The following is a 12,144-nucleotide window of genomic DNA, read 5'->3' as shown; positions in this document are numbered from 1 at the left end:
AAGACAATAGAAAAAGATTTGGAAAACGGTAATGATATGATGTGAAGTTAAAACGGAAGGAGGGAATTCCCTGGTGGTCCAGTGGTTAAGACTTGGTGCTTTCACTGCTGAGGGCCCGGGGTTTGACCCCTGCTCAGGGAACTAAGATCCCACGAGCTGCATGGTGCAGCCAAAAAACAAAAAGTAAAAAGAGAAGGATAAAAATATATACACATAATTATGAGAAATCTTGGCATAGAAAAAAAAGACAGAAAGGAAATATAAGAAAATAGTAATAATTACTTTTGGATAGTGGAAGCATGAATGTTATTTTCTTCCTTCTACTTTTTCCTATTTTCCAAATTTCTCTTAATGAACATATGCTACTTTTATAATGGAAAAAAACCCTACATACTAAAGAAATAAATGAAACGAAATTTTCTATCCTAATATCCAGTGGGAGTTATCACTTAAACCAGAAAAGTTGATTAAACAAACAGAAAATTTGCATCTACTGAAATAATATATTTGTTTGCATAATTATGCAGCATCTAGGAATACCAGACTTGAAGAGTACAGACAATACTCTGCAGTAAAGAAAGCCCTTGTCTCTCCCTATAAATACTCACAGTTTCCAAATGAGAAATGATTGAAGAAGATTGATGGGAAGAGTTCTGTGAAAGAGTCTGGGAGATTTAAGCCAAGCATACCAAAGCTCATGAAAGTATAAAGTGGAATTTGTTACACAAAAAGCTGATGGGCAAGAGCAGTTTGAAATCTAGAGAAGGCGGAAAAACATCCCGCATGAAAGAGGGACGATTGCACCAGAGCATCTGAGCTCAGATTGTTCTAATGCACAAGTGTAAGTTCAGAAGATGTTAGGGAAGTAAAAAATACTAAGAAAAAGTAACGCTGACTTTATTTGTTCATAGTGACACAAGCCACTATGCCGACAGCCAGCAAGATCAAACAGATAATCCTGAGCTGAGAATCCAGAGGCTAGGTTTATAGCATAGAGCTCATTTTCTTCTCGACTCATTCTCTCACCTGTAACTAAGAGCAGTGCCATCCAATAGAAATAGAAGGCCAGTCACAAATATAAACCACAAAGGTAATCTCAAATGTAAAATAGATAGCTAGTGGAAAGCAGCTGCATAGCACAGGGAGATCAGCTCGGTGTTTTGTGACCACGTAGAGGGGTGGGATAGGGAGGGTGGGAGGGAGACACAAGAAGGAGGATATATGGGGATATATGTATACATATAGCTGATTCACTTTGTTATACAGTAGAAACTAACACACCATTGTAAAGCAATTATACTCCAATAAGTAAATAAATAAATTTTATGGTACCACATTTAAACAAGTTTTTCAAAAGGTAAATTTAATTTTAATAATATGTTTTATTTAACCCAATGTATATAAAATACTATAATTTCAAACTGGAATCAATATAAAACAAATTATTAATGACATATCTTACATACTCTTTTTGGTACTATACCATCAAAATCTGGCATATACTATATACTTAATAACACATCTGAATTTGGACCAGCCTCATTTCAAGTGCTCAAGTGCCACATGAGACTAAACAGCTACCTAGCTGGGTAGCAGAAGACCTCCACACTCCTTCCCTTGTCCCAAATCCATATGACTAGAAATGCTGATGGAACAGAACAAAAATTGGAAGTTGCATAAATACATGAAAGTCAGAAAATGATTCAGAGTTGAGGACAACACATGTAATGGGGAAAGAAATAAAAGATGAAAATGAGAAAAATTAAAATCTGGATTTCTGAAGGAAAGAAAAATATGGCAAAAATAATTATTGATTGGCCATGTGTTTGACTAAAAATGTGAGCCTTACTACAAAAAAAAGTGTAAATCAGCATTACAGAATTATTCCTTTGTGAGGATTTATGTGAAAAACTATGCTTATCATTTTAAAAAATTAATGGAATACCTTCCCTTGGATGTCTTTTAAAATTTGAGAGATACAGGCATAGAGATAAAAGCGTAGGTAAAGAGATGGCCTTGACTAGAGGTTCTCGATTGTGCCTGCATAGTAGAATCATCTTGGAAACTTTATAAAACACCAGAGCCTCCCCTGCAAGCCCCTCATTTACTTGCTCTGGGCATGGCTGGGGTACAGATACAATGGGCAGCCCAGGTTGTGGAGTGTCGTATGGGATGACCTCTGCGGAAAGTTTCAGACTCCCTCTCACTGCCCCTCACCTGCCCAGGTGCTCTCATGGTGGCCAGTGGCCCGGGATGTTAGCATAACCTGAGAAACCCTCAAGAGAAACACTAAGTATCTCCTGGTACATTTTCCACAGGTTCAGTCAGCAGACGGCACTCGTAGCCTGGGGGAGAATGTGAACTTCCTATACAGCAGGCACAGTAATTTCTAGAAATTGGAATTGTTCGCTTCTACTTAGTTTTAAAACTTAAGTCACCAAAAGATTTTATCAAAGGCTAATTCAACACCTATTTCTTAAGCACTTTCACATATTTAACAGACTGTGGATACAGAAGATTGGTCCTGACTGGAAAGGAATATAAGTAACAAAACCTTGAAAAGGAATGTTATAAAGGGAGAGTTTTGTCTCTCTAATTATTGTGTGGCTTAAGTTTACATTGTTCATTCGCTTGCACAATGCTAAGAACATAGATGAATAATGCTCCAGGCACTAAAAATGAGGACATATATATTTATTCACATATATATTACATTTAGATTATATATATATATATATTATGTTTATATTTCTATATTGTGTGCAAAGCCCTTCAAATGCAAAATAAATAAAGAAGAAGTGGTCAGACCACAAAGTCTACATTTACACATCACAACACGAGTAGGTAAAAGTCTAATCTAGGTTCTTACTTGCCATGGAACTCTGGAAAAGTCATTCCTTTTCTAGGCCTTAATCTCTCCATCTCTAAAAAGAGGCACTATCACCCACACCCTGGGGTTTTATGAGAGTTAAATGTGGAAGCACTGGAGCCCACACATGGTAGTTGCTGAATAAACATGAGTTGAACCTGAATGTAAATGCCATGTTCCTTGCTTCTGAGCACAGGAGAAGGGACACCTGAAGGCCAGAATGACAACTAATTGCCTAGAGTAGCACATCGATCACTTACATAGACCAGGTTTCCTGACTGGTGCTTTCATCGTACCCCCTTTCCCTCAGGAATATCCTCCCCGAAGAGGACCATGCCTCCCCTCCCTCCAGGACAAGCCAGTGAAGTTTCCTGCCCTAGCATGAACCTCAAGTCCAGAAGCCCTCTGCCAGAGAACACAGGGAAACCACAGTACTTAGCAGTGCCCACCCCAGTGTGATACCCACATCCAGCAACATCTGGATGCCTCTGATCCCCTCCAGGCTTTTTACTTTATCTGTGCATCATGACCCATTGGTGTCTAGCATAGACCCCAAAGCACTTTCCTAACATTTTCCATTAACATTGCCATGGGATTAAGTATGCATTAACTACTGTCTTAGATCAACTTCCCTAAAAGCAGATCCTGAGATGAGGATTCATATGTAAAGGGTTCTTTAGGAAATCACTTCTGGGAGAAACTGGTAAGGAAGATGAGAAGCAACACATGGAAGGAGAAGAAGCCACGCAAGGGTATGACTGCAGGCAAAGTCCCATCCTCACCCTGATTTCAACAGGCACTTGGGGTGCTAATTGCACCTCAGAGCTTGTCCAACTTGAGGCAGGGGTGCTGCTCTTTCTTACTCCTGCACCAATTGGTCATTGGCTCCAGTAGCCCAAGGACAGTGCTCTGAAGTAGCAAATAATGCAGACAGGAGCTGAGGGTGAGCACAGCAAGACAGTAGTGGTCTGTGCAGAGCGCTGAGAGCATCCTCTATGACCACCAGCTCCAAAAGAGGACTCAGAGCTCCCTGGGCTATCTCAAATCTAAGCCCATTTGATTTCTCCAACTTCTCAAATTCCAAGAAATGAAAAGCCAGTCTCCATAGCCTGAGAACATTCTGCAAAGACCACAACCCCAGCCACTGGAATTGGCTAGTAATGGGACTCAGGAAAATTTTACAGATCAAGCTCCTCTGGTAGTTACTGCTCAGTTTGAAAATTCCATAGACACTGTGCTAGGCTCAAGGGACAGAGACATGATCAAGAGAGATGCCCTAAAGGAGCTCACAGTAGAAGGTAATCTTACAAATGGAAAATTTTGTGTGATTTTTAACCGAATCCCAAAGAATACTCCATTCTCAATGATGTGCTTCTACCTTCAACATCACAGGATCAGCAACAATACTTTTCAAAACATCACCCCATATCAAATTACAAAGAGATGTTACCTCATAAGGAATAGAGAAGATGCTAAATGAAACCACAAGAAAGTAAGACCAATGCTACTTATAATGACAATGATAGCGAGCATGTGTGGGACACATACAATCATCAAGTTTCTGAATATCTAAGTTACTGGATACTCCCATGGCCTCCAGGTAGAGGTGCCAATATCTATCACTGCCCAAATACTGTCACAAAATTTAACTGGTAATTTGAGAGACATTAAAAGATATGCTCAGGCTATTAGTTCAAATTCATTATATAATTGTACATATTTTTAAAATACTTCATGAGAGATGATACTTCAAAGTAATGAGACTGATTATCAAATGTTCCTTGCGGAATTAGATCATATTGTCAGATGTAATTCCCAGTCAGAACTGCAAGGCTTGAGAAAATCAGGATAGGCAACAGTCCAGCTCAAAGTCACACACTACATTAGCTTACAAAGAGTCACCACCTCTTAAGAATTTGCTCAAGACCATAGAATTATTCAGGGTCAGGACTAAATTCAAGTCTCCCTGAGTGCAAAACCCATACTTTTAAACACCATGCTGTAGTGGCAACAATTCAAAACCTGCTGACATTGGAAATGAACCACATGGTTCCAGGCATCTTTATGGCCTATCCATGTCACATCAAGATCACACTTTCAGAGGCTGTGTTTCTACAACTGTGGTTTTAGAATAAGATTATTTTTTTCACTGTGCATTTAATGCCATTTTCTAAAATAATCCAATAAAGGAAAACTATATGTATTCATTACATTATTAATAATCAGTCAATGGTTTTGGTTGCAGAAGGAGATTAATTACTTTAATCCTACCAGTTATTGTCTAGACTACCTAGCCCCTCTTGATATCCATTTCTTGGAATTTTCCATCTCATGTGATTAATATGTTTTATGATATTCCCTTTAAAAATTACATTCTTCACAGTATCCAAATGCTTCAAAATCATCAGCAGATGTGATTGACTGCCAGATTAAAGTACAATGTTAAAAATTTACTTTGTCACATGTTAAAAAAAAAGGGACAAAGAAAGAGACTAAGAAACATGGAATGAAGGTTTGAAATTTCCCTTTTTGCTAAGTTTTCTGGAGGTGTTTTTGCTGTTGTTCGTTTATAAATACACATTTTAAACCATTTCAGATTCAAGAACCATTCCCGTTTATACTTCTTTATAGATGGATGAATTTAACAGCAATTCAAAATCTGTGTTATGGTGGATAATTCATTCTAAACTGTCAAGTTAATTAAAAATGCTTATCACTATCACTTGATATGTATTGAAGTCTCTCTAGCAATATTCCCAGAAATTACCAAAGCAAATAATTCAAATACATTAAACATCTGCTACAAACATCACATGTGTGCCAGTTCTAAATAGTATTAGATCTAGAAATGAAAAGTAACAATAATATGTCTGTGTTCCACAAAGGAAACTCCAAAGGAATTTGAAGTAAAAGTTGAGTGGGTAGCACAAGCATTTGCTGAACTTAAAAAAGAGCCATGAAGATACAAAGGACTTACAACTGTAATTTTTAATAAGTTAAAGGGGGAGGGCTTCCGTGGTGGTGCAGTGGATAAGAATCTGCCTGCCAATGCAGGGGACACGGGTTTGATCTCTGGCCCGGGAAGATCCCACATGCCACGGAGCAACTAAGCCATGCGCCACAACTACTGAGCCTGTGCTCTACAGCCTGCGAGCCACAACTACTGAAGCCCAAGCACCTAGAGCCCCTGTTCTGCAACAAGAGAAGTCATGACAATGAGACGCCTGTGCACCATAACGAAGAGTAGCCCCTGCTCACTGCAACGAGAGAAAGCCCGCGCACAGCAACAAAGACCCAACACAGCCAAAAATAAAAGCAAATAAATAAATTTTTTTAAAAAGTTAAAGGGGGAAAGAAACATATATTCAATTAAATGAGAAAGCCACCAATTGTCAAGACCTGTTTTGTGACCAGATATCTTAAAAATAGCATAAAGAATATATTTCTTACTTGCTGTCAATGAGCACTTCAGATTGCCGATTATTCACTTGATTATCACTCTTGTGGCGAAACTGAAAATCAAAGTGTTTGTGAAAAAACATATTAAATCATACTTTGTCAGCACAAATAGTGACACTGAAAATACTTTGAGTTCATCTGCTTGGACAATATCACCACCAGTCTAAAATGAGCATGATTTATGCTTACCTTGGACCCAGCTCCACGTGTTCTAAATCTGAATCAAGACCCTTCCCACTAAACTTCATTCTAGGTGTCACCAATGCAACAAGTCTAGCCACATGCTCTTCCAATTCCTACACATTTATAGTTGCTTTGAAGAAGACAGTGTGCCCTTTACTCTGCCACACAGTTCCAGAGAAAACCATACATTAATTTTGATGTCTTCAACAAGGAATGGGGCTTCCATTTCTCTCACATATGTGCTCAATACTTTACTGGAACATCATTCATTCTGTTTTATGGATTTCTTTGAAGTCAAGCAATTACTTGTAACAACATGTATTCTTGTTCTCCAGAAATTCTAATTGTTAACAGTGATCTTATGAAATACTGAGCATTTAAAACAAAAATCAGAATACAATACTGAACCACATTTGGTGTGGATTTATGTTTTTATGCCCAAGTGATCTTATTTCTTATTTTGTATTCCAGTAATGAAAATATCCTATATTACTTAGAAGAATCCACATATTATGAGCCTTCTACTAAACTCATAAATTAGCAACCATTCAGATAAGGCTTTCTACATGAGCTGCCAAGACCAGATAGTAATAGGCTGAAGTAGAGATAAGATGTTATTTCAATCAATTAGCCTAAATGCACAGATGAACAAGAGATAAGAAATTTTGATTTTATATATTATAATCATCAGGATTATTACTTTTTCCTTTAAGAAAAACTCATAATATTGTATCAATATCACAATATATAGATTGCTTTCATTAGCCCTTCCCTTTTTCAATGTCCCTCCCAAATTCATCCCAATCTTTCTATTAGACTATGCTCAGTGCCTACAATTACACTGATTGCCAGGTATAAGTCAATGAATATTACTAGGGAAATAAAGATACTTAGCATTGGTTAACATGAAAAGAGTTTATATTGCCGGTAGAGGAGTAAGTTAAGCTAGTCCATCATTGGCATGCAAACTTCCTTCCACCAACACTGCCATAGACGGGGAACATCATTTTGACAGAGTATATAATTTGACAGGGGTGTATAGTCTCTGCTCCTCCATACCTACACCCTGTCCTCCTACACTCTGCTCTGTGCCAGGGGAAGCTGACCTATTTAATCCTTGCCCTTCGGCTATTCATCGGGCTTGGCCAATAGGTGGTACTGACAGAAACTCATGGGGCCAGAGGAGAGGAAAGTGGGGCATGTATTCCTGACTTCTTTTGAGCTGAGTCAGCAGTGGCCACTTCCTCTACAGGTAGCCCTCAGCTACAGCTCCAGGTCCAGCAATTGCTTCCTCCTTTTGCTCCTTCAGGTCTAGAAGTAGTATTGCCACCTATGTTTTTGCTACCCTATGTGCTTTTTCTCACTCACAACCCTTTAAGTAGTCCCTTCATTATTAATCTTTCTCCAATCTACCCCCATTCCAATGTGACATCTCTTTCCTGCCAGGACCCAGACTAACTGGCACATACTATCACAAAAGTAAAAGCATATTCAAGCACTAACTGCAGAAGACACAAAAAGAGACTTAGTATTTAGTCACGTCTGTATCTAACCTGAAAATAGTCCCCTAAATTGACTAGCTGGCATCACAGAAAAGGACCAAGCAGTTTACCACCTAAAAGCTGAGGGGCCCACTCTCTGGGCCTCAGGATGCTCAGGCTTTGCCAAGGGGTCTTGGCATTGGCACAGATGGATACTGGAAGGGCTAGAAACAGTAATCCCATGTATGAGTTCAGAGGAGATATACATCTGTCAGTCACTGGCAAATAGAAAGCTACTGAGGCTAGGGTGCATGCAATCACGTAGGAGAGAATAGAACTTGTCTGGATTTAGACTATTTGGTTTGCCCAAGGCTTTGTTTTAAATCTGTGAATTTGAATGACCTTTGGATTATGGAGACTTCAAAACTCTCTGCTGTCTTATACCTTAATTATTTACATTAGTTACCCGACTTTTGAAGTTATTTGATATTGTAATTTCTGGTATAATGAGCAGAGGATGTAAGAATACCTAATATCTACCAACTCCCAAAACTTAGACAAAGACTAGAGATATAGGATAATACTTCACTAGGTGGATGCAGGTTTGTGATCCAATTCTGGTCTTACCACTAACTGGCTGTATGTTTATTAGAAAATCCTTAGTTCCTTACAGGCTTTAGTTTCCTCAAGTATAAAATGAGGGTGTGAGTCTAGTTATTGAAGCCCCCTTGCTATTATCATAAACAGGCTCTGGCTCTATGACATCTATTTTAATCATCAAATAAGTAACCATACAGTTTCTTATGGTACTTACCAAAAGAGCTTCATTCAAAAATTTCAAATGGATCTCTATCTTCTACTTCTGAGAGGTCACAATTCAAACTGAGACCTTAGGAATGCTCAAAAGCAAATACTTACATAATCATCTGTGGCATCTTTGACAGCTGTCATAGTTACCACCAGGACCAAAGGTACAATGGTGGTAAACCAGGTCAAGGAGGAAATTTCTGGAATCAGCTGAAACAAATATTTCAAGTAGTTTAGGGCTTTTAAATTTCATAAAGATAGCTTTCCATTTTTGTCACTCAATTTTATGACTTGACAGAAATTAATGAAATGATATTCAGATATTTGTACAAATATGGAACAGCTTTTCAATAATTTAAGTGTTTGCACTCAGGTATAAGACACATAGAACAGAAGTATCATTGAAACAATTTTCAGACTGCCTGACAAAAATTAAATCTTTATAACAAGTTGAGAAGTAAGCTTCTTGAAATCTTTCACAAATGATGATCTTTCTCTAGGATGATAAATGTCACCTATCTTTTCTCAGCTTCTCATTTCAACTTTTCACAGTTTTACCAATTTCCAAAGAGAGAATCTTTTTTTTTTTTTTTTTTTTTTTTTGCGGTACGCGGGCCTCTCACTGTTGTGGCCTCTCCCGTTGCGGAGCACAGGCTCTGGACGCGCAGGCTCAGCGGCCATGGCTCATGGGCCCAACCGCTCCGCGGCATGTGGGATCTTCCCGGACCAGGGCACGAACCAGGCGGACTCTCAACCACTGCGCCACCAGGGAAACCCAAGAGAGAATCTTTGAGCACCTACCTTGCACCAGACACTGTGCCAAGTACTTTTAGATATTATGCCATTCGATCCTCAGAGAAGTTTTTTGAGTTAGATTCTGTACCAAAGGTGTGCACAGCATAGAATACACTGTGAATGGCAGTCTGGAGTCAGGAAATGCCACGGCCCTGGGTATCATATTCCCATTTTATAAAAAAAAAGTATCTGAGATGTCAAACAACTAAGCCAAGAACATACACTGCTAAAACTCGAGCCTAGGTCTATTTAACTCCAAAGCTTGGACCTGTACCTGTAAAGCCACCCATCTGAGAGAGACATAGTGACAGTTGACATGACTCCCTTACAAAGGTAGTTTTCAAGTGGGGTTCATTATGGAGCTACGTCAGGGCCATCAGGCGGGGAAGGATGGGTGGAGATGGTCAGAGTGTGGCAATCAGGCCCCATCGAAACAGCACTACAATAAATTTATTGTAGTGCTGTTTTATGTAATTTTATGTAATAACTTCCAAAAAAAATTTTTTTAAAAACAAACCTCAAAAGCCTCTGAAGTACCAACAAAAATATTAGGCTGGGTGGCAGAAAAAGCTGGATTCTAGTCTGAGTTCTATCATTAACTCATGGTAAAACCTTTACACCTCACTTAACTTCTCCAGGTCTCATTTCTTCACCAATAAAAGAAAGGAGGTTGTACTGAACCATGCCAAAGATCCCTTCCAGATATAAAACTATCTGAACAAGAGCCTTTGGTCATAAATAAGAAACCCATTAGAGAAATGAGCTCAAAATTCTGTAACAGTGTAAAGGGTTCTATGAAGAAACCAAAATTCATGGGGGAAAAAGAAAGCCTCCTCAAAAATTGTAAGGTAGGGCTTCCCTGGTGGCGCAGTGGTTGAGAGCCCGTCCGCCTGCTGGTGCAGGGGACATGGGTTCGTGCCCCGGTCCAGGAAGATCCCACATACCGCGGAGCGGCTGGCCCCGTGAGCCATGGCCACTGAGCCTGCGCATCCGGAGCCTGTGCTCCGCAACGGGAGAGGCCACAACAGTGAGAGCCCCACGTACCGCAAAAAAAAAAAAATTGTAAGGTATACTTTCACTGCTTTTTTTTTGCTTGTTCAGCATCCAGTTCTTCTCAACTCTACCCTAATTCTTAAAGAACTACCCCACCCCTCTACTTGTAATTTTGTACATGTAATTTTGGTGGACTGATTCCATCCAGCTGGCTCCTAGGCTTTGGCATGTGATCTAGGTCAAGGCAATTCCTGAGCCACAGTGATTGATTTAGGATAGGAAGGTAACAGCATGGTCCAATTACAACTAATCCCAAGACTTGCTGGAGCAACAGAAAAAGTGATTCATTCTCATTCTCTCTCTCCCTCTCCCTCTTTACTCTTCCCCCTCCCTCTTCCTCTCTCCCCTTCTCCCCCTCTGCCTCTGCCTCTGTTTTACGTGGGAGTTGAAGCTAGGAGAATAAAAGTCTAAAGTTTTCAAGGATCACCAAGTAGAGAGGGCCTGTAAATAAACATGGAGGAAATCGAAAGAGGAGTCACATCCTGTTAAAATAGTTTGCCCATGAATTGTCATACATAAAATACATTAAGTGAATTTAGATGTCTACCACTTACAACCAAAAGATTCTTAACACAGTTATTCTATTGAATATTTATTCAATTAAAGAAAAAATAGTACTCAAGGTATAATCCAGATTGTATGTATCTAGTCCATCTTCTTATTTTCTATAATTAACACATAGCCCAGTACATTCTGAATCTACCAGTCTGATCTCATTAAATCACTCTGAAGTAAATACTAGGTAAATAACTGGCTAACATGAGCTGTTTATATGTATGTACATTCTTTGATTTATGCCCTTTCTTCCTAAAATATCAATAAAAGCTGAAATTTCATTTAGGTTCAAAATTTAGTCAAATGGGAAGAAAAAGAAAGGTTTCTAACTACCAATTAACCACTCAAGACTATCAAAAATAGTCACAGTGAAATAACATATAGCATACATCATTTATTTTATATATATATGTAAAATACATCATTGTTCTTAGATGCAAATGAAATTTGCCAAATTAAATTCCACAAAGTACTACTCAGCTAGACTCTTTGCTTCAACTCTCTCAATACCCGTACTGTGAATGTGATAGGGAGATAAAGAAAGGAAGGAAGGGGGCTTCCCTGGTGGCGCAGTGGTTGAGAGTCCGCCTGCCGATGCAGGGGACGCGGGTTCGTGCCCCGGTGCGGGAGGATCCCACATGCCGCAGAGCAGCTGGGCCCGTGAGCCATGGCCGCTGAGCCTGCGCGTCCGGAGCCTGTGCTCTGCAATGGGAGAGGCCACAACAGTGAGAGGCCCAATTAGCTAAAAAAAAAAAAAAAAAAAAAAAAGGAAGGAGGCTATGAACAGTAATTATTAGGCTCTGGTTTGGTTCAAATAAAGTACAAGGCAGCATTTTAAAATGACCTCAGTGTTTAAAATGATGAATGTACTAGTTTTTACCCATTCCTAGCCCTCCCACCGTTGTGAAGAGAAACAGCAATAATAACTAAATAATTAAAAAT

At 39.2% G+C, this 12,144-nt stretch overlaps 1 protein-coding gene across 4 annotated transcripts in view; it reads right to left on the bottom strand.

The window, feature by feature from the left end:
- Positions 1-12,144, bottom strand: part of ATP8B4 (ATPase phospholipid transporting 8B4 (putative)) — a 256,970-nt gene that overhangs the window by 164,196 nt on the left and 80,630 nt on the right. For all 4 annotated transcript variants that reach the window (XM_081226816.1, XM_081226817.1, XM_081226819.1 and 1 more), the window contains 2 exons: positions 8,911-9,009; positions 6,320-6,381 (listed from right to left, as the gene is read on the bottom strand). In XM_081226816.1, the coding sequence (XP_081082942.1) occupies positions 6,320-6,381; positions 8,911-9,009 (161 nt within the window). The remainder of the gene's footprint in view (positions 1-6,319; positions 6,382-8,910; positions 9,010-12,144) is intronic.

Source organism: Mesoplodon bidens (genome assembly GCF_964165515.1).
Source record: "Mesoplodon bidens genome assembly, chromosome: 3".
In the NCBI taxonomy this organism is placed as follows: Eukaryota; Metazoa; Chordata; class Mammalia; order Artiodactyla; family Ziphiidae; genus Mesoplodon; species Mesoplodon bidens.
This window is presented reverse-complemented; position numbering and strand designations above follow the sequence as displayed.